The sequence below is a fragment of the Tamandua tetradactyla genome, chromosome 15 (assembly GCF_023851605.1).
Source record: "Tamandua tetradactyla isolate mTamTet1 chromosome 15, mTamTet1.pri, whole genome shotgun sequence".
Taxonomy (NCBI): Eukaryota; Metazoa; Chordata; class Mammalia; order Pilosa; family Myrmecophagidae; genus Tamandua; species Tamandua tetradactyla.
In genome coordinates this window covers 33,220,622-33,243,222 of record NC_135341.1, presented here as the reverse complement: position 1 = coordinate 33,243,222, position 22,601 = coordinate 33,220,622, and the positions used below count along the sequence as shown (strand labels likewise).

At 35.8% G+C, this 22,601-nt stretch overlaps 1 protein-coding gene across 23 annotated transcripts in view; it reads right to left on the bottom strand.

Moving 5' to 3' along the window:
• Window positions 1-22,601, bottom strand: part of PBRM1 (polybromo 1) — a 155,042-nt gene that overhangs the window by 90,744 nt on the left and 41,697 nt on the right. For 15 of the 23 annotated variants that reach the window (XR_013162739.1, XM_077129025.1, XM_077129023.1 and 12 more), the window contains 6 exons: window positions 20,350-20,563; window positions 11,560-11,701; window positions 9,907-10,004; window positions 7,762-7,806; window positions 2,179-2,455; window positions 643-748 (listed from right to left, as the gene is read on the bottom strand). Coding sequence is in view for 22 of the 23 variants with exons in the window: in XM_077129025.1 (XP_076985140.1) it covers window positions 643-748; window positions 2,179-2,455; window positions 7,762-7,806; window positions 9,907-10,004; window positions 11,560-11,701; window positions 20,350-20,563 (882 nt within the window). In the remaining variant the exon portion in view is untranslated. The remainder of the gene's footprint in view (window positions 1-642; window positions 749-2,178; window positions 2,456-7,761; window positions 7,807-9,906; window positions 10,005-11,559; window positions 11,702-20,349; window positions 20,564-22,601) is intronic. The other 8 variants (XM_077129020.1, XM_077129022.1, XM_077129032.1 and 5 more) reach the window with 1 other exon arrangement.

Below are 22,601 nucleotides of genomic sequence, written 5' to 3'. Positions count from 1 at the left end.
TCATAAGCAAAGCTACTGTGAAATTCAGTTTATAGTCTTTTCATATTAAAAGAGCATGGTCAGTTTGTTTTCATCACTTTTTTTTTCAAGCAAATATAGCTCTAAAGAGTACCTGACATCACTGTTATCTGCTTGACATTTATTTTATTTACACATTCTTGTTTAGTTCAATGGTTTTAATTAATTCTGTGGACTTCGCTTTCCTCCTAGCTTTAAATAAAACCACTCACAGACCACACTCAAAGATCACCTGAACTAACTTATAGGACAGTGGCTAGGCATCTTTAACCTTTCAAGTTTTAGCCTAGTAAGAACATTGGCATTAATTTTCAATTCTGGTAATCACCACATAAACAAACATACAAGAAAATTAAAAATCTGTCTCTGTACTCTTGTAGGCATCATATATTATCACTACTTAATACTTACAAAATATCCACAGCATTCCAGAAAGTAAACCCTTACACATTCTATGCAATTTATTTAAAACACAAGAGAGTATTTGAGAGGAGGGAAGAAACTCCAGACTGAAGTGCTAGTGAATTCAAAGATATTCATCAATTAGTTTAATATTATTTTAGTAAATCAGTAAACTATGCTTGTCAGACTAAACTGAATAACAAAAGTGTGAGGCTGCCTTACTTAGCTTGAGTTTGGGAGAAGCCATGTCATCATCTTCAGGCAGTGGGCCCAGCTCTTTCCTTTTGTCTTTGAGTAGCTTCTCCAGGATGTGTGCATCATTGTATACCTATATTCCATAAATATATTTTAAATTATTTTCTTAAAGAACTTTTTATTGAAATATAATTTACCTCCATAAAAATGCTAAGGCTCAAAAAAATGTTAAGGCTGACTACAGAGATAAAGTCACAATCTCTGTGGGATGGGCCTGGGCCTCCTCAATCTGCTTCTGAAGCTTCCCAAGTGACTGTAATGTGCAGATATACAAGCTAAAGTTGAGAACCAGTAGAATCACTGCAAGATTTAACAAAAATTCTGCAACACCTTTATAAGTATTGTTTTCTTAAAAAAAAAAACTCTCTTTTACTGGACCCTCAAGGTAGACTTAGCCCAGTGGAAATTAGAGATTAAATATTTCTGATAGTTGGAAAGTATTATCTCAAATGTAAATCCCAAATCTGTGCTCAGAAAGAGTGGGCTTACAGTGTGGGAATCTAATTTGTAGAAAAGGCAACAACTGCTGCTTAGTGATCTCTCTTTCTGAAGACTGAGCCAAGAGTGGTAATATGTAGCCAACACCAAGATTATTTACTTAATGGCCTTACCTCCACAGTTGTTTCCCTCTACCTCCCCAGCCAACACTTAGGTCCTCCCTTGAACACTACCAGAGAAGAGGGGCTGAGGGAATAAGTGACCTTTCTTCTTTGGCCATCTCTCTTAGTGGGTTTTTTTCCAACCGGTAATAGACAAGTGGCACATTAGCCAGTGACACTAAGGAAAGTTTAAACTTCTATGACAGAGAGAAACATTTCTTTGATCCATAAGCAGATCTTCAGTGCCTACCATATTTTGTATTCCAATGCAATATAATATAAAATTTTTATTTCTGGAAGACTTAAAGTGGATAAAGGTTATCACACAGAAAAAAAAAATAGAAGAATGTATCTTAGCTATGCTGATAAATAACTGAAACTTTATACCAAAATGCTTTATACCAAAATCAATTATTTAGAGGTACATTTATGGGTCTATCATGCAAATTCTTATATAATCAGACAATTTTATGAACTGTCCTTGGAGAAGTATGGCAGTTGAGGAGCATGATAAAAATGATGCAAGTTCTAATAGATTCTATTGGCTATCATCTGAGTGCAATGTGCATAAATGCTCTGTATAGATTATCTCATTTAAATCTTACAACAATCCCAATGCAAATACTATTATCTTTAATTTATAGATGAGGACATTGAGGATCAGAAAGGCTACATTACTTGCACAAAGACTTACAGAACAGAATTTAAATCTAAGATGTCAGACTACCAAGTATGAGATTTTAACTTTTATAATGTATTGCCTACCATTTTAAATAACCCAGAAATGAAAAAATATTAACTTAATCACTGAGAATAAACTAATTTAGGCTTCTGGAGCTGCTCTCTCATACCATCAGCATCCAAAAGAAAATGTGTCTACTCCAGGACTTGCACACATCCTTACCTGGGAGCCCTCTTCATTATAGTGCCTTGCATTCCGGAACATCAGCTTCATGTCTTCTATCATTCCTTCTTCTCCTGCATATTTGTCATTACGGATGTTATGCTCAATTATTTTCAAGTCCATAGGCTCCAAGATAATTTTATAATAATCAGGATAGTCTTTTTTGGATGGTTTAACCATAAACAGATCACAAAGTCTTCTGCCTGAACCTGGCTCTCGAGCTTCAAGAACAACATTGAATAAGATTTTCATTCGCTGCTTTCTTATGTTCTTTTTACTGTTGAGGGAGGATGTAGAAAAAGGGCAAAATAAGAACAGGGCCTGTTTTCTTTATACAAAGATGAACATGAAATGAAACAGATTAATCTTGGGGGGCAGGTATTTCATTATGACTACAATTTACTGATTACATATGCCACACACACAGTAAACATGCTATAAGCAAACATGAGGAAAATTTCCAAAATAGTTAAAACAGTAATCCTGGAAGGAGGAGCCAATGAACGCCAGACAAACCTGTTTATAATACATCATGAAATGCAATGCATGAAAAAGGTTCTTATCTGACATTCAAATAAAATGAAATTATATTATCAATTGGAACATATTTTATGTTTTTAAGATGAACAGAGCAAAAGTGAAATAAACCTAGTGATGCCCTATTATTATTAACAATCCTTATTTCCAAGCAAAACAACAACAAATAAACAAACAAACCAAATAAAACCTCAAACAAAAAACTTAAAGAGAAGTATTTCATCTCTTGAGATAACCTCTCCCAAACATCTGCGTATTCTGGTTGCTGGAAAACAAAGGGAGACTATCTACCAAGCTAGTATTTCTATAGTAGGCCTAAGTCTCTCTTGCATTTATTCAGTCAGGGTCAGTCCTTGTTCCCTTCCTCTATCAATATTACTCCACAATGTCTACCAAGTTTAAAGAATAAATGGTCTGTGGTTCATCTGAGCTCTCTAGAGTAAGCTGTCATTGTTAAGCATAAATCCCTCTCTGTCTTGTCCTTTAAATTGTTAAGAAACAGAAATGAATCATATGGAACAAGTACAAGAGACCATATATTGGAATCAGAGTTTAAGGGGATCCAAGAGATATGATCTGGTATCCTAATAGCTGAGGAAACTGGTTCTGAGGTTAAATGACTAGCCCAGTGAATTATTAGAAAGGATAGTGTTCTAATCTGATTTTTGGTCCTCTACTCTTATGTCTTCAGGATACTTATTAAGAAATCCTAAAAAAAAAAAAATAAAAAAAAATACTAGCCAGACTCAAACCAGCAGTCAGTCTCTAAGTGAAAAGTCAGGTAGGTAATAAAAAGTAATGACTTATTACTTAATTTCTATTCAATAAGCATTTACTAAGCTCCTATAATGCAGTTCTAAGAGGTAAATATTTTTTATCCATCTCCTATACTATAAATAGAAGGAAGTTCACTCCTCAAGCAAACCAAGTGGCTGAGTCTCCCAGTCCAGTTCTCTGACCACTCTCTACTGCTGGGTCATGAAGAAGCTGCAGGACAGATATTTTCTCTCAAGGTTTAGAATATGCTTTAAAAAAAAACAGATAAAAAAAAAAAAACCCTTGAAAAAAAAATTAAGAAAAGAAGTATCTATTCTTAAGATTTAAAGATGTCTCAAAATGCCTATCTTAACAGTATCATGAAGTTCAAGGCAACCTGAAACTAGTCCATTGAAGAGAGAAAAGTAAAAAACCTGTATCTCCTAGGGTTAGGGTCATCCTCATCACTTATCTTCACCCTACTTATTTCCCTTTGTGGCCCTGAGATCATTCTTGCTATTTTTCCCCTTACTACTTTCATATGGCTGTGTCAAATAAGTGTTAGATAATGGCAATCTAGAAGAAGTTTTATCCAGTGGAACTAGTTCTCCAAAGAGGCACCTGGGGGTGATGATGTGAGAGAACAGTCTCTCACTCCAGGTCTTCAGTAAATGGCTAATGGAAGGGGAACTTCAGATAGTGCTCCAATACCACAGTGTTCCACATCTGGACAGACATTAAAACCCCAATGACTTTAACCTTCAGAAAGCCTCTAAAGGAAAATTTCAGAACTTGGATTTGATACCACAGAAATCTAAATTTTAAAACACCTTAAAAACGCTCACAGATTTGATATTACAGAAATCTACATTTTTTTAAAGATCAAGATGGCAGAGTGAGATGCTTTAGCATTCTGTCCCCTTACCTATCCACCCCTTGCCCCCCTACAGAAGCTTTGAACAACCAGAAAAAAATCTGGTTCTCAAAGCTACAGAAAACAGTTAAAGGACTACAATAATAGGGTGAGCAAAGAATCAAGAAGGCTACTTAAAAGCTGTAGGATCCTTTGGTCCCTGGATGGCCTCTCCCCTACCACCCACTGGCTAAAGAGAGCCTGCTGCTCTCCAAGTGCAGATCCCTGGTCCTGGGTCTGGAGGGAGAAGAGTAACCCTCCTGTATATACAGAAAGCAAGGACATCTGGCCCAAGGATGGTGGCCTGAGGGACTTGCTCTTCCAGAACTTACCCTGTGTGTAGAAGGCAGCTCACCAAGTTCTGCTGCAGGAAGCTATGGAGAGCTGTCAAGTCATGATGCCTGGGGCAAGGGATTGCTGGCTGTAGGACATATAGTGCCAGGACTGTAGGGAAGCTGTTCCTTAAGGAAAAGGGGACATTCGGAACAGTGTAAATGGGAAAATTCCTAGGGCAATACTTGCAGAAAGGATGAGGTATTTCACAGGTTACTTGGGCTCTGTTAACTTTTCATCATTCTTTCTTCTTTCCGTTCCTCGGATGAATGATTTCAATTGCCTATTCTTGATTCTGATTCTTCTTTCTACGAGCTCCAATCTGCTCTCCAATCAATTCTAGAGAATTTTTTATTTGCTACTGTGGTCTTTAGCTCTTGTTTGGTTTCTTGTCATAATTTCCATCTCTCTATTGATACTCTCTTACATCCATCTTTTGTTTTCCTGGTTTCCTTTAGTTCTTTCTCCATGTTTTCCTTTAGTTCTTTAAGCATATTGAAGACAATTTTTTAAATGCCTTTGTCTGGTATGCCCCAGGTCTCGGTCCTCCTCATTGATGGTTTCTAATGCTTTAACCTTCTCCTCTGCCTGGGCCATCACTTCCTGTTTCTTTGTATTTTTTCTGACAGTTTATGGAAACCTGGACATTTTGATATGTGCTACAGCTGGAATTTAGACACTTTTTCCAGCTAGTATTAGGACAGAACTTTCCTGGATTGCCAAAAGCTAACAGAAAGAGAAAAAAAAAAAAAAGGAAAAAAAAAGACCTTTCCCAGTCTTTGCAGACTGACCTGCACAAGTATTCTCCTTCAAGATTTATCTATACAATGACATTAGAAGATATAACTCCAGGCTAAAGTTTAGGGACCTTTCTGATCCTTTCTGTGCATGTATCTTGTCTTGGGCATGCGTGTATACACCTAAGAAGTCCCTGTTTACATGGTAATGAGTGTCCCCTCTTCCCTAGGAAAGTTTTCTGACCATCTGGGTACTGCACTATATGTCCTATAATCAGCAATTCCTTGCCCCAGGCAGCACGACTTGACTGTAGTAGAGTCCCATGAGCTGCCTTCTATACGTAGGGCATATTCTAGGAAGACAAGTCCCTCAGGCCACCACCAGACAGACTAGGCCAATATGTGCATGAGAGTTATTCTATTCTCTCTAGAACCAGGAATAAGGATCTGTACACTAGGAGGACAGGCTGGCTCCACATTGACCTGGTGGAGTCAGGGAGCGGTAGTGCACCAGCTGGACAGGATGAAGGCACCATAAGATCCTCCAGTTTTTAAGTACTTTTTTTCTTGATTTGGTGCTCACCATGTTACTGCAGTCTTTTAAAAGTTTACTGTAGCTTCAAGAACAATGTTTCTGCCAGTTCTTGCTGGCTATTCAAAGTTTCTGTGGGGAACGAAGCCCTGAAACATCTCAATGGCTTAAGTGTCCTTTCTGTTTTTAATGTGACAGCGTTAGCTCTGACTCTTGTACTTTGTGGCTGACCATTTTATCAAATGTCTTTACCACTTTTTCTCTGAGTCTATTGTTTATATGTACTGATATTTGCATATATAAAACATAATTTCTGTTTATAGTAATAATAGTTAACACTTCTACCACGTGCCAGGTACTATGCCAAGCACTATATATGCACTCTTACTTTATCCTTAATCTTAGAGAACCTTGTATAATTACTATTCCAACTTTGCAGATGCAAAAACTGAGGCTTAGGGAAATTAAGTGAATACTCAAGGTAGTAGAACAGAGACTTGAATCAGATGATAATCACCATACTGCTTTAATTATGTCTCTTCCTTTCCCATAAGTCAGCAAGGATCTCTCTAATCAAATCAATCCTGCTCATCACAGAACTGATAAGACCAACAGCTGGGATTTGAACTTAGGCAGTCAGGCTCTAGAGTAGGGGTTAAAACAGCACCCTGTGGTATTCCTCATTTCTATTTCTACTACTACCCAGAGTCAGTGACATACTGTATGAATGATACAAAATAAATACAAGCTATGGTGTCTTTCTTAAATTTACCATCCGAGGAAGAAAATTTTCCTTAAGGAATATATTAAGAAGTTGACAATAATAACAGTAATTTTTTAGAATGGACTACTTATGGTAGCAACACGACAATAACTTAATACATATACTTTCCAAGGAAAAGTATGATAGAGCAATAATCTTTCCTAAAGCTCTTTGGGCAATCATGCAATATTTCCAATAACCACATAGTTGTGTACAATATGCTTTTATTTTACTATATTGTTCCCACAAAATTTTGTATTTTCAACCTGCTTCTTCCCCTGGCCAAGAAGTTTGTGGCAGGTAGAAGAGATGACAGAATTTCCTCCTTTATGTCCTATAAGAGCAGAGTCTTGTGTGCTGCAAGCAACTGACACTCCATGAATGCCAGATGGCAAATGTGAAAATAAAAGCATCTCACAATTTTAACTAAGACTACATGGCAAACTCAAAGGCTGCTTTTAAAATCTTAAGTAACATGCAAAAAAGAATGGATGCTTTTAAAGAAAATAATACACGGACAAGATCAGAGACTTAGGAAATGTACTCATGCTCTAGAAGCACTAATCCATCACAAAGATGTCCACATGCATTGATATCACTTGATAGTCAGTGTTGATTCTGATACCTCCACCATTCCCAATCTGTAAAAGACATCCCTGAAAGGGAACCGACCAGTCACTGGACACCAGCGATGCCACCAAATTACAAGCCTCTACCTTTAGCTTCAGAAGCACAAGCTATAATGATTGGTTAGGGGGCTTTCTGCCTCTGGCAAAGCTAGCAAAAATTTAAGGCTAACATTGAACATATCCAACCTACCTATTCTGAATTTATTTTACTAACTAAACTTCTAAGTTTTACTGCTTTATTTATTCATACAATAAACTTGCACCCAATAAAAACCTTTATTCCACATATTTAAGGCTTCTCTTTTCACCTAATCAGTATTGACCATGCCACAGAAAAGTTACCCTTTAAAAAGTATGTTTATGCATAAAAAAGGACTGCACACCTGGATAGCCTCCTGAGACCCAACATCTCACTGTCATGAGTGTTCCTGGGAAAGCAGAAACAAACATTACATACGAAGAGACACAAAATAAGCAACATTGGAGGGTCAAGTATAAGCCAGTTAAGGTTAAGAAAAAAGATTATTCAATCCAAAGGATAAAAAATATTAAGAATACTTGGAACATTTCAACATGGTAGACAGTGGGTAGATTTTTGGGTAGAGGGCCGGGGAATGAGGAAGAAGAATGCACTAATCAAATAAAGAAAACCATACACACATCCAATTTTTCTCAGACTCTTTGGTATTAAAAAATAAGGTAAAGATAGAATCATACACAATACATAGGAGTCAGATTCAGCAGTACTTGGAAAACTTGGCCCTAACTTGTTTGGCCAAACTTAACCTATTAGGCTGTTGTATCTCCCTGAATTCTTGAAAAGTCTATTTTTTATTACCAGTACCTCTCACATAATTACCTCTTAAAAGGGTCATCATGTTATTTCTTTTGTCATAGTCCAAAGTATAGAAACTGCTTTTCTCAACTTTTTAATATTCCCTATGCCTGCATTTCAAACCTAGGTTTGTTCTTTTATTGTTTTAGCAGATGATTTCTATTTACTCTTCTCGTATTTGTGTTTTTCATTTTATTTACAATGAAGTTTATTATTTCAAGAACATAATGCTTAGTTTTCTTTTTATGGGAGTGTTCAGGATGATAACTTTCAATTAATATACTTGGAACAATTGATAAGCCACAAAGATATACAATTTCTAGAGATTTTGCCTGGGCTAATGCTTCCTTGTAACTGTTTTCTTATCACTCAACTAGTTTAAGATCTGTCTTTTCATTCAGTGTTGGCACTAACTGTACCGTCACTTTGCCTCCATTACCTTCTTTTGCCTGAGAAGTTTTTATCTTTGATTGGTGACTGATCTGGAAAACACAGGTGATGCTGTAGTAGAGTTATATAATTACACTCAAGATGTTCTTGTATTGATGTCTCTGATTTGGTTTCACATTTTTCCTCCGTTGTCCCTGGTATAACAAGGAATTAAGAACTTGGGAAGGATGAAATTCATAGGCCAGTGATGGAGGTGACTCACATCTCAGGGTATACCAATTGATTTTGTTACCATGGCAAAGCATAGCAAAGTTATTTTCAAAGGTAAAAAATTTTCCAAAGGCTATTTATAAAAGGAAAAGATAGGACAGCTTCTCTTTCCTAAACCACATTGTAAAAATCCTCAGATCTTAATGGCTCTATACACTGCATGTACAGATCTGTGTCAATTGTTATGACTTCTTCATTCCAACTTTGTATCTGTCCAGCCCTGCTGTTAGGGCCAGGCTTATTCCTTGTTAAGATTTCCTCCCTGGATTAACTGCTGTTGCAAAGATGGTAAGACAGTTAAACTTGAGGGAAAATACAGTGTTCCACAATGATTAGGCCAAATAAACTCCATGTGGGAGACAGAGATAAAATAGGTGGTCCTGCATGATTCCTTATAGGAGTCCAGCTTCAGAGTTTCACAGTAAGGCCCCCTTCCATAAAATCCATGACAGGAAGGAAGGATTAGGGAAGTTGAAGGAAAGGGTAGAAAGAAAAGAAAACCAAACATGTAGGTTAACATTTTATGAACTATAAGAAGTTCTGATTTGATATTTTACAATCTGGCATCCTTAAAATGACATATAGGGATCAGATTAACAAGGAAAAACAAAGGGGTAAGACCAGTCACTTAACTTTGCTGTAGTGGTAGTATTGAAAAGTACCAAATTTCTCATTACCTTTCCCTAATTCATATTTCATCTCTGCAATTCACCATGTAGAAATTACCTAAATTAGATTTAAGTAGCACTTTTAAAATGCCGCATTAAAAAAAATAACCTGGACAGCAAAATGAATAACATGTTTTGCCAAGTTACATATATAACCGTCATTTTAATTTAGGTCCTTTAAAAGTACTTACATTTAAAAAAAAGTAACTATCTAATTTACAAATCATGTTTTCCTTTAGAAATAATTAAATATTTAAAGCTTATAATAAAATTCACATTAAGAGCTTAAATCAAACATTTTTCTTCACTTATCTAAAACAAAATAAACAGGAACTGAGGAGATGTCTCCAGCTATGACTATATACCTTTTTCTTTTGGCACTACTAGTATCAGAAGTGGCTGAAGAGATCATGCTGTCTCCATCCTCAATGTCATCTCTCCTAGCAAGCTCTTTCTTCTTTGCCTAAAACAGAGCACATTCTCGGAGTCAAGTTCACTTTGCTGAACACTCCTGGAATATATGAATATTAAAGAACTACACATATCACCTTCACTCAGAAAGAGGAAACCATAAGAAGGATGCATGAAATTAAAGAATCATTAAACATTTTCAATAACCCAATTTAACAAAAGCCTGCATGACAGAAAAGTAGGTTAAAAAATGGATCTAGAGAGTTGAGAAAACAATGCTAGCTAACGGCAGTTAAGATTACAAAGGGTAAGGACTTGTTAAAAGAAGTGAGGCAAGCTGTATGGGCATTCTGCTCTGGTGGCTATATTTAAGGAAAGTCAACTTAAAGAGGGCCTTCGGTATTCTTGATTTCTAAAGGGCACTCTGGCTTTTGTTAAAGTACAAAAAAAGTACAAAAGAGGGGCGGGCCGTGGTGGCTCAGCGGGCAAAGTGCTTGCCTGCTATGCCGGAGGACCTCGGTTCGATTCCCGGCCCCAGCCCATGTAACGAAAACGGAGAAACAAAATACAATAAAACAAGAAAATGTTTAAAAAGATGTTTCCCTTTCTTCCTCTCTTCCTTCCTTCTATCCTTCCTTCCTTCTCTCTGTCTTTAAAAAAAAAAAAAAAAAAAAAAAAGTACAAAGGAAAGAGTTGAAAGAAGATCCACTTTTCAACACATGCATTTTTTTTTTTTTTTTTTTTTTTTTTTTTAAAGGAAAGACAGAAGGAAGGAAGGATAGAAGGAAGGAAGGAAGGAAGAAAGGGAAACATCTTTAAACATTTTCTTGTTTTTTATTGTATTCTGTTTCTCCGTTTTTGTTACATGGGCTGGGGCCGGGAATCGAACCGAGGTCCTCCGGCATAGCAGGCAAGCACTTTGCCCGCTGAGCCACCGCGGCCCGCCCAACACATGCATTTTTAAAGACCTTCTGCCAAACAAAGCTGAAAGTCCAACCACAGCAGGCTTAGAGAATACACACATAGAGTACTGAAAACGAAATACTTTAAATCCACAGCACCATCTAAGAATCACAGTGCTGATCAAAGAAAATGAAGATACGGGTGATATAAAATTGAAGCAAGATTCTACCAAGTAATTGTCAGGCAGACCCAACTTGTACTTCATACCTATGTCTTCCCTAAACCTCTAGGTGACCTGTGATCTCAGATGCCCTCCAAGATGTGCTCTCAGAAAGGATCTGATAACTTCGTGGATATTATACAATGGTTAGTCTTAAAATGTCCTTTCCCCTGGGATCAGACTTTAACAGAGATAAAATTTAGAACCAATGAAATAGTCTGTGATTTAAGGGGAACTTCCTGAGGAGCCTAAAATTACCATCTAGGGACAAATCTCTGTTTCCTTCACACCAAAGTCAATCTTGTCTAAACTATTATATCTATTCTACATGGCTCTGACAACTTAAAAAAATACTGAACAATATTTGCACTTGAAATAAATGGCATGGTACTGGTGGAGGAAATCACACATATTAAACACTCAGAACAGGTAAAAGTATTTCAAATATACACACAACAAATTTAGCAAAACCAAGAAATCATACCTGCATGACTTGCTGCAATTTCAGAACTCTCTTGTAGATGGCTGAATTGGGAACATTATAGCGTTTGGCATTTTCAAACATTAAATTCAGATCACATTCCAAATGATCTAAAGTTTCATATTCTTGGTTCTTTAGCTTGGTTCTGTGAAAGACAAACACAAGACTAGAATTTTCCTTAGCCATTATGAAATGCCCTTTCTGAAAATCCTATCGAGAAATCCTGACAAGAACTAGATAGTACCTTACTAGTGACTGATTAGAGGACTAGAAGTGACATTTTAAAGATATAAAAGAAGCAAAGTCACCATTATACATAGATAACATGACAATCTATCTGAAAATCCAAAATAATACTGTAACATAGTAAATAGTAAGATGATCTAATAAGGTAGCTAATTACAAAGCAAATATACTAGGAAAAAACCTAACATAGTCATTGTTTGTGGGCAACAAGTATACCCCAGGAAGAGAGGAAAACATCAGGGAGATTTTAAGCTACCTCCATAAAGAATCATTGTGAACTATCAATTTCTGAAAATAAGAGGCCATGGTTCATGAGGAATAAGGAAAAGGGAAAGCATTGACAACACCATGAAGAAGCATTCAGAATTATATATTTAACTCCAAGGGAAATAGATATAGAAAAGGAAGAGTTGTCTTAAGCCTACAAATAAGAGGCAGATATGACAGAGACGATTCACTGCTATTCCTGTAAAACAAACATTTGTAATTAATTATGAATTAAAACTGAGGTTTTACTTATTCTACTTAAAAGTCTTAGGAATTCAGATCAACTGTCTCTGATATTATCACTATTATTAATATCTAATTTCATAAAGGCCCCATGTACTTTGTATAAAACAAAGAGTTACTGTTTGCCCTAACCCCATATGGAATTATACAGGATTTAAAAATCTTTGGATAGCTTTTATGCTACCAAAGTCACAAAAATAGTATTAAGTAATGAGTTTCAATACATATGCCTAAATAACTTCACAGGATGAATGCAAAAATTCCAAACTTTTCTCTTAGAATGGCATCATTCATTTTGCATGTAAAATAAAATTTGCCAAAACCACATGCAAGCTCTATGTAATGCTTAAACAGATATGAATCTTGAGAACATCTCTAACCTGATGCAAAACAATAACAAAGCACAAGCCTAGTGCTCGGTATTGGGCTTAAATCCAGAGTTAAATTACAGCCTCATACCCATCACTATTAATTCAAAGGGTAGAGTGCAAGGTATTTGCAATACTCATAAAGAGACAAGAAAACCCAAACTTGTAAAACACAACCAATATTTCTAATAAATAAGCAGATATTTACCAGATTAATGTTACTCATGGGTAGTGGGGGGAGGGGAGGGTAGAATGGGGCCTAAAACATGGGGATGACATGCCCTAGCAAGGCAAAAGACAGCAATTAGAATCGCACTATTTTGCTCCTGCCTACTCTTCCATTTTTGTTGGTTGGGGAACACTCAACTCTTTCTTCTGACAACAAATCCTTCTAGGTCTCCACTGTCTAATATGGTAGCCATCAGCTACATGTAACTATCAAAATTAAAAGTAAAAATTTAATAGAGGTTTTCCATCATACTAGCCAGATTTCAAGAGCCCAAAACCCATATGCAGCTAACAGCTACTGTACCAAGCTATGCAAATAGAGATTATTTCTATCATCACAGAACATTCTACTGGACAAGGTTGCCCTAGACTTGCCTGCAGCTCTGATGTGGTGTACATAGAAGGTAGTGCAGGCACAGCAAGGACTGCCAGGTACCACTGGATTGACATGCTTCCTTGGAAGGGAGATAAGACTAAACATTCTACAGCTACCAGCCAGGCCTGAGCCACTTTTTAAAAAAAATCTCATATTCCCCTGTAGGCCACACAATTGCCATAGTAAATTTATGCCACAAAGGGAATAAACAGGTTCTAAGTTACTGACTTTTAACAAAGCAAGACTTAAGTTAGGAAATTCCAATTTGGAAGATGGTTGTGGGCAGGGGACTAAACTGGTTCAATGATTTGATTTGTCTCTTTTTGAGCTGAATTAAATGATTTGAATTAAAAATTGAGGGAGGGATGAGCCTGAGCCTGGCACCATAGGATCAACAAGGTTATCTTGACCAAAAGGGGGAAAAGAAATGTAACAGATATCAGTGGCTGAGAGAGTTCAAATAGAGTCAGGAGGCTACTCTGGAGGTTACTCTTATGCAAACTTCAGTTAGACATTGCTACCTATCATAACTTGCCAACCCCCAACCAAAACCATTCCTGCCAATCCTAAAGAATACCTAGGGCATTATTTAAGATTCTACAAAGGTTCTATGCACTAGAGTAACTTTCCAGAAACCTACAACCTCCACATGGGTCCAGAAATGCAAAGGGGACAGCCTTGTGAGAAAATCAACTTGTTTCATCCCCCCATCCCATATTACTGATAGCCTCTTCCAACATGAAAAAGATAGAAATACCCCTAAAAAGTGGGAAAAAGATCAAAGGTGATGGTGGAGCTATAGAAAGAATGTAGGATTTAACAAATGAGTATGAATGCTGAATCATTATATTGATATTTCTTTTAGGCTCCAGTACTTAAGAGTAAAAACCTAAAATTGTGGAATTGTAACCCACACCAAAATCTGAAATGTTCTACAACTAAAAAAAAAAAAACCAAACCAAACCAAAATAAACAAAACTGTGGGAGAAAAGAAACTAAAGACATAACTGTACAATTAAAAAGGAAATTCTTCACATCTATAACACTGTCAACATCATTTCCAAGGCGAAGAGTACAAGACTAGCTGTTTTCCTGATGAATGGAAGCCTGAATTTCCCATTATTTTCAAAGTGTAAAATAAACTGATAAGCTATTTCTTACATATGCTATTTCTTATATATGCTATTTCTTACAAGACCTCCAAAGTTTGGATTAAACAAAAGATGATAAATTCTCCTAACCAAATGATAAAAACAGAACTACTAATGCAAAATCATGAAACCTAAGTAGTTAGCCAATCTTGTTTCCTGGAATACACGAAGTAGAAGGATTTTAATTCCAACTATATGGAAAAATAGGTACCTGCTATGAAAACATCATGTGTTTATGAGGTCCCATTCTACCTTTCCCTCCCCCTCCACTAACCTTGAATAACATTAATCTGGTAAATACCTACAAATTTATTAGGAATACAGGTTGTTATTTACAAGTTTGGGTTTTCTTGTCTCTTTCTGGGTGTTGAGAACACCCTCTGAATTGACAGTGATAGGTAAGAGGCTGCAATTTAACTCTAGATGTTGAAACTGGCCTGCCCTTAGCTTGCCTAGTTAAGACAGTTTTACCTACTTCCTCATTCTACCTGGGTATATGAAAAGCCTAACCAACATTGCTGGAGTTACAAAACACCATATTTTAATATTCTCTATTTCCTACTATTTAAAATTTTTTTAATTTATGAGAAAAGTGGTAATTCATAGAAAAATTGTGCAAAAAATGCAATTCCTATATAACTCACACACATCCCAAACGCAGATTTATCTTTTATTAACACTTTAAATTACTGTGGTACATTTGTTACAACTGAAGAAACTTTATGATTACAATTATACTATTAATTATAATCCATAGTTTACATTTGTATTCACTGTGTTGTAGTCTCATGGTTTTTTAAAAAAATTTTATTCTAATACCATATATACCATCTAAAATTCCCCATATTAATCACATTCAAATATATGATTCAGGGGTGTTAATTACATTTGAAATGTGCTACCATCACCAACAACCACTACGAAAACTGTTCCATCACCTTAAGAAAAACTCTGTATCAATTAAGATTAATTTCCCATCCCCCACCCCAACAGTTTCTGACTCTTGTGAATTTATTCTATTTCATATCAGTGAGATCATATAATATTTGTCCTTTTGACATGCAACATGATGTCTTCAGGGTTCATGCATGTTGTCTGATGTATCAGAACTTCATTCCTTTTAATGGCTGTATAAGATTATGGTGTGTGTGTGTGTATATATATATACACACACATATATACACACCAGATTTTGTTTATCCATTCATCTGTTGATGGACACTTGGATTGCTTCCACCTTTTGGCTATTGTGAATAATGCTGTTATGAACATTGGTGTGCAAATATCTGAGTCCCTTCCTTCAATTGTTTTGGATATACACCAAGAAGTGGAATTGCTAGGTCATGTGATAATTCTATACTTAGCTTTCTGAGGAACTGCCAAACTATTTTCCACAGCAGCTATACCTTTTCACATCCCCACTAACAACGAACTTGTTCTTTTCCTTTTTTTTTTAAATCGTAGCTATTCTGGTGGGTGTGAAATGGTATCTCATTATGGGTTCATTTGCATTTACCTAATGGCTAATGATGAGCATCTTTTCACGTGCATACTGGCTATTTATAAATCTTCTTTGGAGAATTTTTTTTACCCATTTTAAAATTCAGTTTTTGTTACTGAGTTGTAGGACTTTATATATTTCGGATGTTAAACCCTTATAGGATATAAGGTTTCCAAATAGTTTCACCATTGTGTAGGCTGCCTTTTTACTTTTATGATGAAATCCCATAATGCACAAAAGATTTTAATTTTGATGAAGTCCTCCTTATTTTTTCTTTTGTCGCTCATGCTTCTGGTGGGAAGTCTAAGAAACTACTGCCTAACACAAGGTCCTGAAGTTGTTTCCCTATGTTTTCTATAGGAGTTTTATAGATCTGGTTCTTATATTTAGGTCTTTGATCCATTTGGAGTTAATTTTTGTATATCGTGTGAGGTAAGGGTCTGCCTTCAATATACAAGCACATACATTCTTGTCTTTTTTCCCCTTATAATTTATTTTTATCCCGTATGTTCTACTCGTCTGTTGATAAGGTAGATAAAAGCAGCAACAGACACAAGGTTTTCACAATCACACAGTCACACTGTGAAAGCTATATCATTATACAATCTTCAAGAAACATGGCTACTGGAACACAGCTCTACATTTTCAGGCAGTTCCCTCCAGCCTCTCCATTACATGCTGACTAACAAGGTGGTATCTACTTAATGCATAAGAATAATCTCCAGGATTACCTCTCGACTCTGTTTGGAATCGCTCAGACATTGAAACTTTATTTTGTCTCATTTCACTCTTCCCCCTTTTGGTCGAGAAAGTTTCCTCAATCCCTTGATGCTGAGTCTCAGCTTATTCTAGGGTTTTTCTCAGTCCCTTGATGCTGAGTCTCAGCTCATTCTAGAATTTCTGTCCCATGTTGCCAGGAAGGTCCACACCCCTCGGAGTCATGTCCCACGTAGAGTACATACATTCTTAACATACAAATATTCCATAGGTGGTGAACAATCAATGGCTCACAATATCATCACACAGTTGTATACTCATCATCATGATCACTTTTTAGAACATTTGCATCATTCCAGAAAAAGAAATAACAAAAAAAAGGAAAAAACTCATACATACCATACCCCTTACCCACCCTCTCACTGACCACTAGTATTTCCATCTATCCAATATATATTTTTTAATTTTAACATTTGTTCTCCCTATTATTTATTTTTAATCCATATGTTTTACTCATCTGTCCACTCTGTAGTTAAAAGGAGCATCAGACACAAGGTTTTCACAATCACATAGTCACACTAAGAAAGCTATATCATTATACAATCATCTTCGAGAAACATGGCTACTGGAACACAGCTCTACAGTTTCAGGTACTTCCCTCTAGCTGCCTTACTTCTTTTAAATATGGATATACAGTTTTCCCAGCAACATTTCTTGACCTGAATATTGTTTCTTCATTGAATGGACTTGGTACCCTTGTCAAAAACCATTTGGGCATAGATGTGAGATTTCTGAACTGTCAATTTGATTCCTTTGGTGTGTATGTCTGTCCTTGTGCCAAAACAGTATATGCTGTTTTGATTACTGTAGCTGTGAAATAAGTTTTAAAATTGGGATGTCTGAGTATTTCAGCTTCATTCTTTCTTTTCAAGATGGTTTTGGTTATTTAGGGCCTTTATGGTTCCACAGAGATTTGAGATTGGCTTTTTGATTTCTGCCAAGAAGGCTGCTGACATTTTGATCGGGATGGTGTTGAACCTGTAAATCACTTTGGGTGAAACTGACATCTTAACAGTATTTAGTCTTCTAATCCATGAACATGGAATGCCCTTCCATTTATTTAGGTCTTCTTTGATTTCTTTTTAGCAACATCTATTGCAGTTTTCTATGTGTAAGTCCTTCCCATCCTAGGTTAAATTTATTTCTAGATGTTTGATTTTTCTCATTATTGTAAATGGATTTTTTTCTTGATTTCCTCTACAAATTGTTGATTACTAGTGTACAGAAAAACTACTGGTTTTTGCATATTAATCTTGAATCCCACCACTCTGCTGAATTCGTTTATTAGCTCTAGTAAGCTTTAATGTAGATCTGTCAGTGTTTTCTATATATAGAATCCTGCTATCTGCAAATAGGGAAAATTTTACTTATTCTCTTCTAATATGGATGTCTTTAATATTTTTCTTACCTAACTTTGTACAATGTTGAAAAACAAGGGTGATAGCAGGCATCCTTGTCTTGTTTCTGATCTTAGGGGGGGAAGTTTTCAAACTTCTACCACTGATAATGAGTTTAGTTGTGGGGTTTTCATATATGCCCTTTATCATGTTAAGCTATTCTTAGTTTTCTGTGGGTTGTCTTTTCACTTTCTTAGTGGTGTCCTTCAATGCATAAAGGTTTTAATTTTGATGAAGTCCAATTTATCTATTTTTTATTTGGTTGCTTGTACTTTTGGTGATTACTATAGCTTTGTAATAAGTTTTGAAATCAGGAAGTGTGAATCCTCCAACTTTGCTCTTCTCTTTAAAGATTGTTTTGACTACTCTGGGTCCTTTGAGTTTTCATATTAATTTTAGAATCACTTTGTCAATTTCTACCAAGAAGTCAGCTGGGACTTTGATAAGAATCTGTAGATCAGTTTGGGAAATATCGCCATCTTAACAATATTAAGTCTTCAGATCCATCAATATAGGATGTCTTCCCATTAATTTCACTCTTCTTTGATTTCTTTCAATAACGTTTTGTAGTGTGCAGTATACAAGTCTTGCAACCTTTGGTAAAATTTATTCCTAAGTATTTTATTCTTCTTGAAGCTACTATAAATAGAACTGTTTTCTTAGTTTGTTCTTCGGATTATTCATTCTAGTGTATAGAAATGTAATTGATTTTTGTATATTGATTCTAGATCTCCCCAGCTGATCTTAAAGTACATTAAAGAGTCAATCTGAAGAAATAAAGAATATAAAGACTGTGGGGTTGGATGGATATTTTTCATAGCAATAGGTTTAGGTGAACAATTTCTAGTCTCAGGGTACCTGGATATTCGAGGCCACACACCCTTTACTATTAACCATTGGTTGGAAACCACTGAAAAAATTTGATTCCCAAAGTGAATGTTGATCATGTTCTACTTCTTAAATTGAGTAGTGGGTTTGCCAGCATTCATTTACTATTACACATCATCATTAATCTGCATAATAGATATTCTTTCATATATTTTCAAATGTTATGATAAAAACTTTCTGTAAAATATTTTATTTAAAAAATGATACTGTGCATTGCCAAATTATTATAGAATTTGCTAAATTCACAACTGTCTGGGCTTCTATGGCTAAAATTAAGGTCTTGATTATCAAAGACTGAAATTGTGGCAATTGGAATAGCAATATCATGAGGGGGTTGGACTCCCTGGTTGCCTAGTGTGTTAGTTAGATTCAGTTGTCAACTTGGCCAGGTGAGCATACCTAGTCTTGTTGCTGCGGACATAAGCCAACAGTACATGAACCTCATCTGTTGCCAATTACATCTGCAGTCAGCTAGGAGGTGTGTCTGCTGTAATGAGTGATGTTTGACTTAACTGGCTGGTGCTTAAATGAGAGATTGCAACGTAGCACTGCGAAGCAGCTCGGCATTCCTCATCTCAGCACTTGCAGCTCAGCCCAGGCCTTCGAAGATACAGAAAGAAGTCACCCTAGGGAAAGTTGTTGGAACCCAGGGGCCTGGAGAGAAGACCAGCAGAGACCATCCTGTGCCTTCCATGTAAGAAAGAACCTCAGTGGAAAGTTAGCTGCCTTTCCTCTGAAGAACCAACAAAATAAATCCCCTTTTATTAAAAGCCAATCCGTCTCTGGTGTGTTGCATTCCGGCAGCTACCAAACTAGAATACCTAGTCTCCTCCAAGTAATTTCCACTGCATTCCCCACTGCCAAGCACATGTGATGATTCACCTCTTAATGAAGAACTCTGGTCACCGGATTTTGAAAATACAATGAAATCAAGGAAGGATGATGTGCAAAATCCAATCAAAGCGGGGAGGTGGATCTCAGGGAAAGTGGTGGAGAGAGTGGGGTGGGGACAAAGAAGACTCGTGGCATTCTCCCTGCCTGCATCTCTGCTGCCCAATGGGAGAGCCTGAGGCCTTCAAGCTGCATTACTTTTTACAATCCATAATTTGAAATACAAATAAGAGATGGAACACCCTCCATTTACTTGCTTTTTAACTCTATTGCAGACAGTTTACTATTTAACCAAATTTATTTCTCATTTTTCATATATGAGTTATATTCAAGTATGCCCTATTAAAACATTTTTCCTTTAATATCTTGATCCATTTTAGGAAGGAATATATATGCGCAGGCTCAACCACAAGAAAATGGAAGTCCATAATCTACTGGATAACACAGAAAGACATCTTACCTGATCTGCTGTAGTGATATGGGCATTTTAATTTGCTGATAATAATCAGGGTATTTTTTCTTTGAAGGTAAATGGAAAAAAGGTTCAGCAATTAGCTGCCCCTGGTTATTCCGACAGCTCCTAACTGTGTCATAAAGCTGATAAAAAGGATTTGAAACATCCATAAAAGAAGTAATGCTTTCTGCTTCAGATTCTCCTTCTTCATAACGTGCAGCTAGAAAAAAACAAAAAAGCTATTCATAAATGGAAAGGATGAACTTCATGGCTTAAAGCCCTTTCAACAACCTTCTAGAGTAAGCTATATATATTTGAGAATTATTATTTTAAAAGAATAGCCTCTAACCTTTATTATAGATGCTAGCAACGTTTAATATAATTTCATGTTTACTTAGAGAAATATTGCACAGAAACAGAATAGTGTTATAGAGAAAAAGCTATACTGTTTTAAAAAGATTACAAAATAGTTTCTTTTTAAATTTATGTCTTTCAGAGACTCCTTGCTATGTGCTTGGCCAAAAAAAGAAGCACTAAAGCAATGTCATGTAGTTTAGAATAACATGCATTTAAATTGATCTAATCCTGTCAGACCTGATTTAGTTTTAAATTTCTGTGGCTTTGCCCCAGTGACCTCTGACCTCCACAGCTGTAACAGAATAAATTTGTGTTGTTTTTAAGCCACTAAAATTGTGGTCATTTGTTACAGCAGCAAAATGAAAGTAATATACTTTCCTGTTGAAGGAGTATGTTCAAATTTTCTCTGGTTTTCTGCTTCTATAACAAGCAATAATTGAGAGAAAGGGGCGCTCAATCCAAGGGCAGTGTTTTTATTTCTGATATTCCAACTGTTTGTTTAATGTATTTTTTTTTAATTGTAAAATATAACATATATAATGCAAAGAAAGAAAAGAGCAATACTTTTCAAAGCACACCCCAACAAGTAGTCACAGAACAGATTCCAGAGTTTGTCATGGGCTACCACTCTATCATCTCAGATTTTTAAAATTAATCTTCTTGATGAAATAAACCTTTTACAAAGTGGATTCTTTTATCTCTGGTAATGCTTTCTGTTTGAAAGTCTATTTTACTGGAAGTCAATGTGCGACAATATGGTTTATTTTGGTTATTATTTGCCTGGTTTATCTTTCTCCATTCTTTTCTATTCAACTGTCCTATGTTTTTATCTTTAGTATGTACCTCTTATAACCAGCACATAACCAGATTGTTTTAAATGGTAAATCTAGGTAATTAACACTGATGTGATTTCTGACATGTTGGGACTTATTTCTCCCATTTTAGACTTTCTGTTTATCCCATTTTTTTTCTGCCTTCCTTTTTTATTTGGAATGGAAGGATGGAGTTACCCATTTTCCTTATCTATTCCTGTATTCTATTTCTAATCTTGTAGTGAGCACAACTTTGTGCTCTTTTCCACTGCCCTCCCTCAAAGCCTAAGCTGCATAGTTTAGTGTGCCTCTAAAACAAATTACCTCAAGAAGCCAGGTAGATTCTGAGAAATAGCTTGGAAAAACTACTTCATACAAAGTTTGTGTCCTCTACTTTATTTTCTAAAAGCTGAGGTTACAGCTATATTATCTTGTGATAAATGTACTACTTATTAGAGGAATAAAAAGCTTTTAGTAATCCTGTAAATGGTGTAGTTTTCCTTTGCTTTGCTATGCTACTGTAAAGCTAGTGAAATAACCAACTGTTGAAAGAAAACCTAAACATAACATGTGTGTCACTTTTATATTTAGTAAAAAAGAAAGCTATCAAAAAGACAGGTAATTTCTTCTTTCAATTCTTGTAATTCTATAAATAACTGTGTCAAAAAATTAAATTCATACTCTTCTAAATAGTTTATAGTGAATATGAGGTTTCCATAGAAGATTTACTCATTGGTGAAAACTATGATACAATGGAAAAATCTGTTTTGTCACATTTAGTTATAAATTCAAAAGATACACCTGACTAACTTAATGTAACAAATTTGATCTCTACACGTAAAAACATCAAAGTAAAATGAAAAAATGTTATTATAAGTGAAAGACAATGAAATCAAATACACGTATATAGTTGGATCCTTTAGGCTGCTCTTTATATTACCAAATTGTTCTTGCATGTTGGTTTTTAGTGCCAAATGCCCTATGTGGGACATGAACTGCACATATAACATGTTACTCTAATTGCAATTTATATTTATTTTTAAATCATAAACTTTAGCCAAGAAGAAATTAGAACCTACTGAAAATACA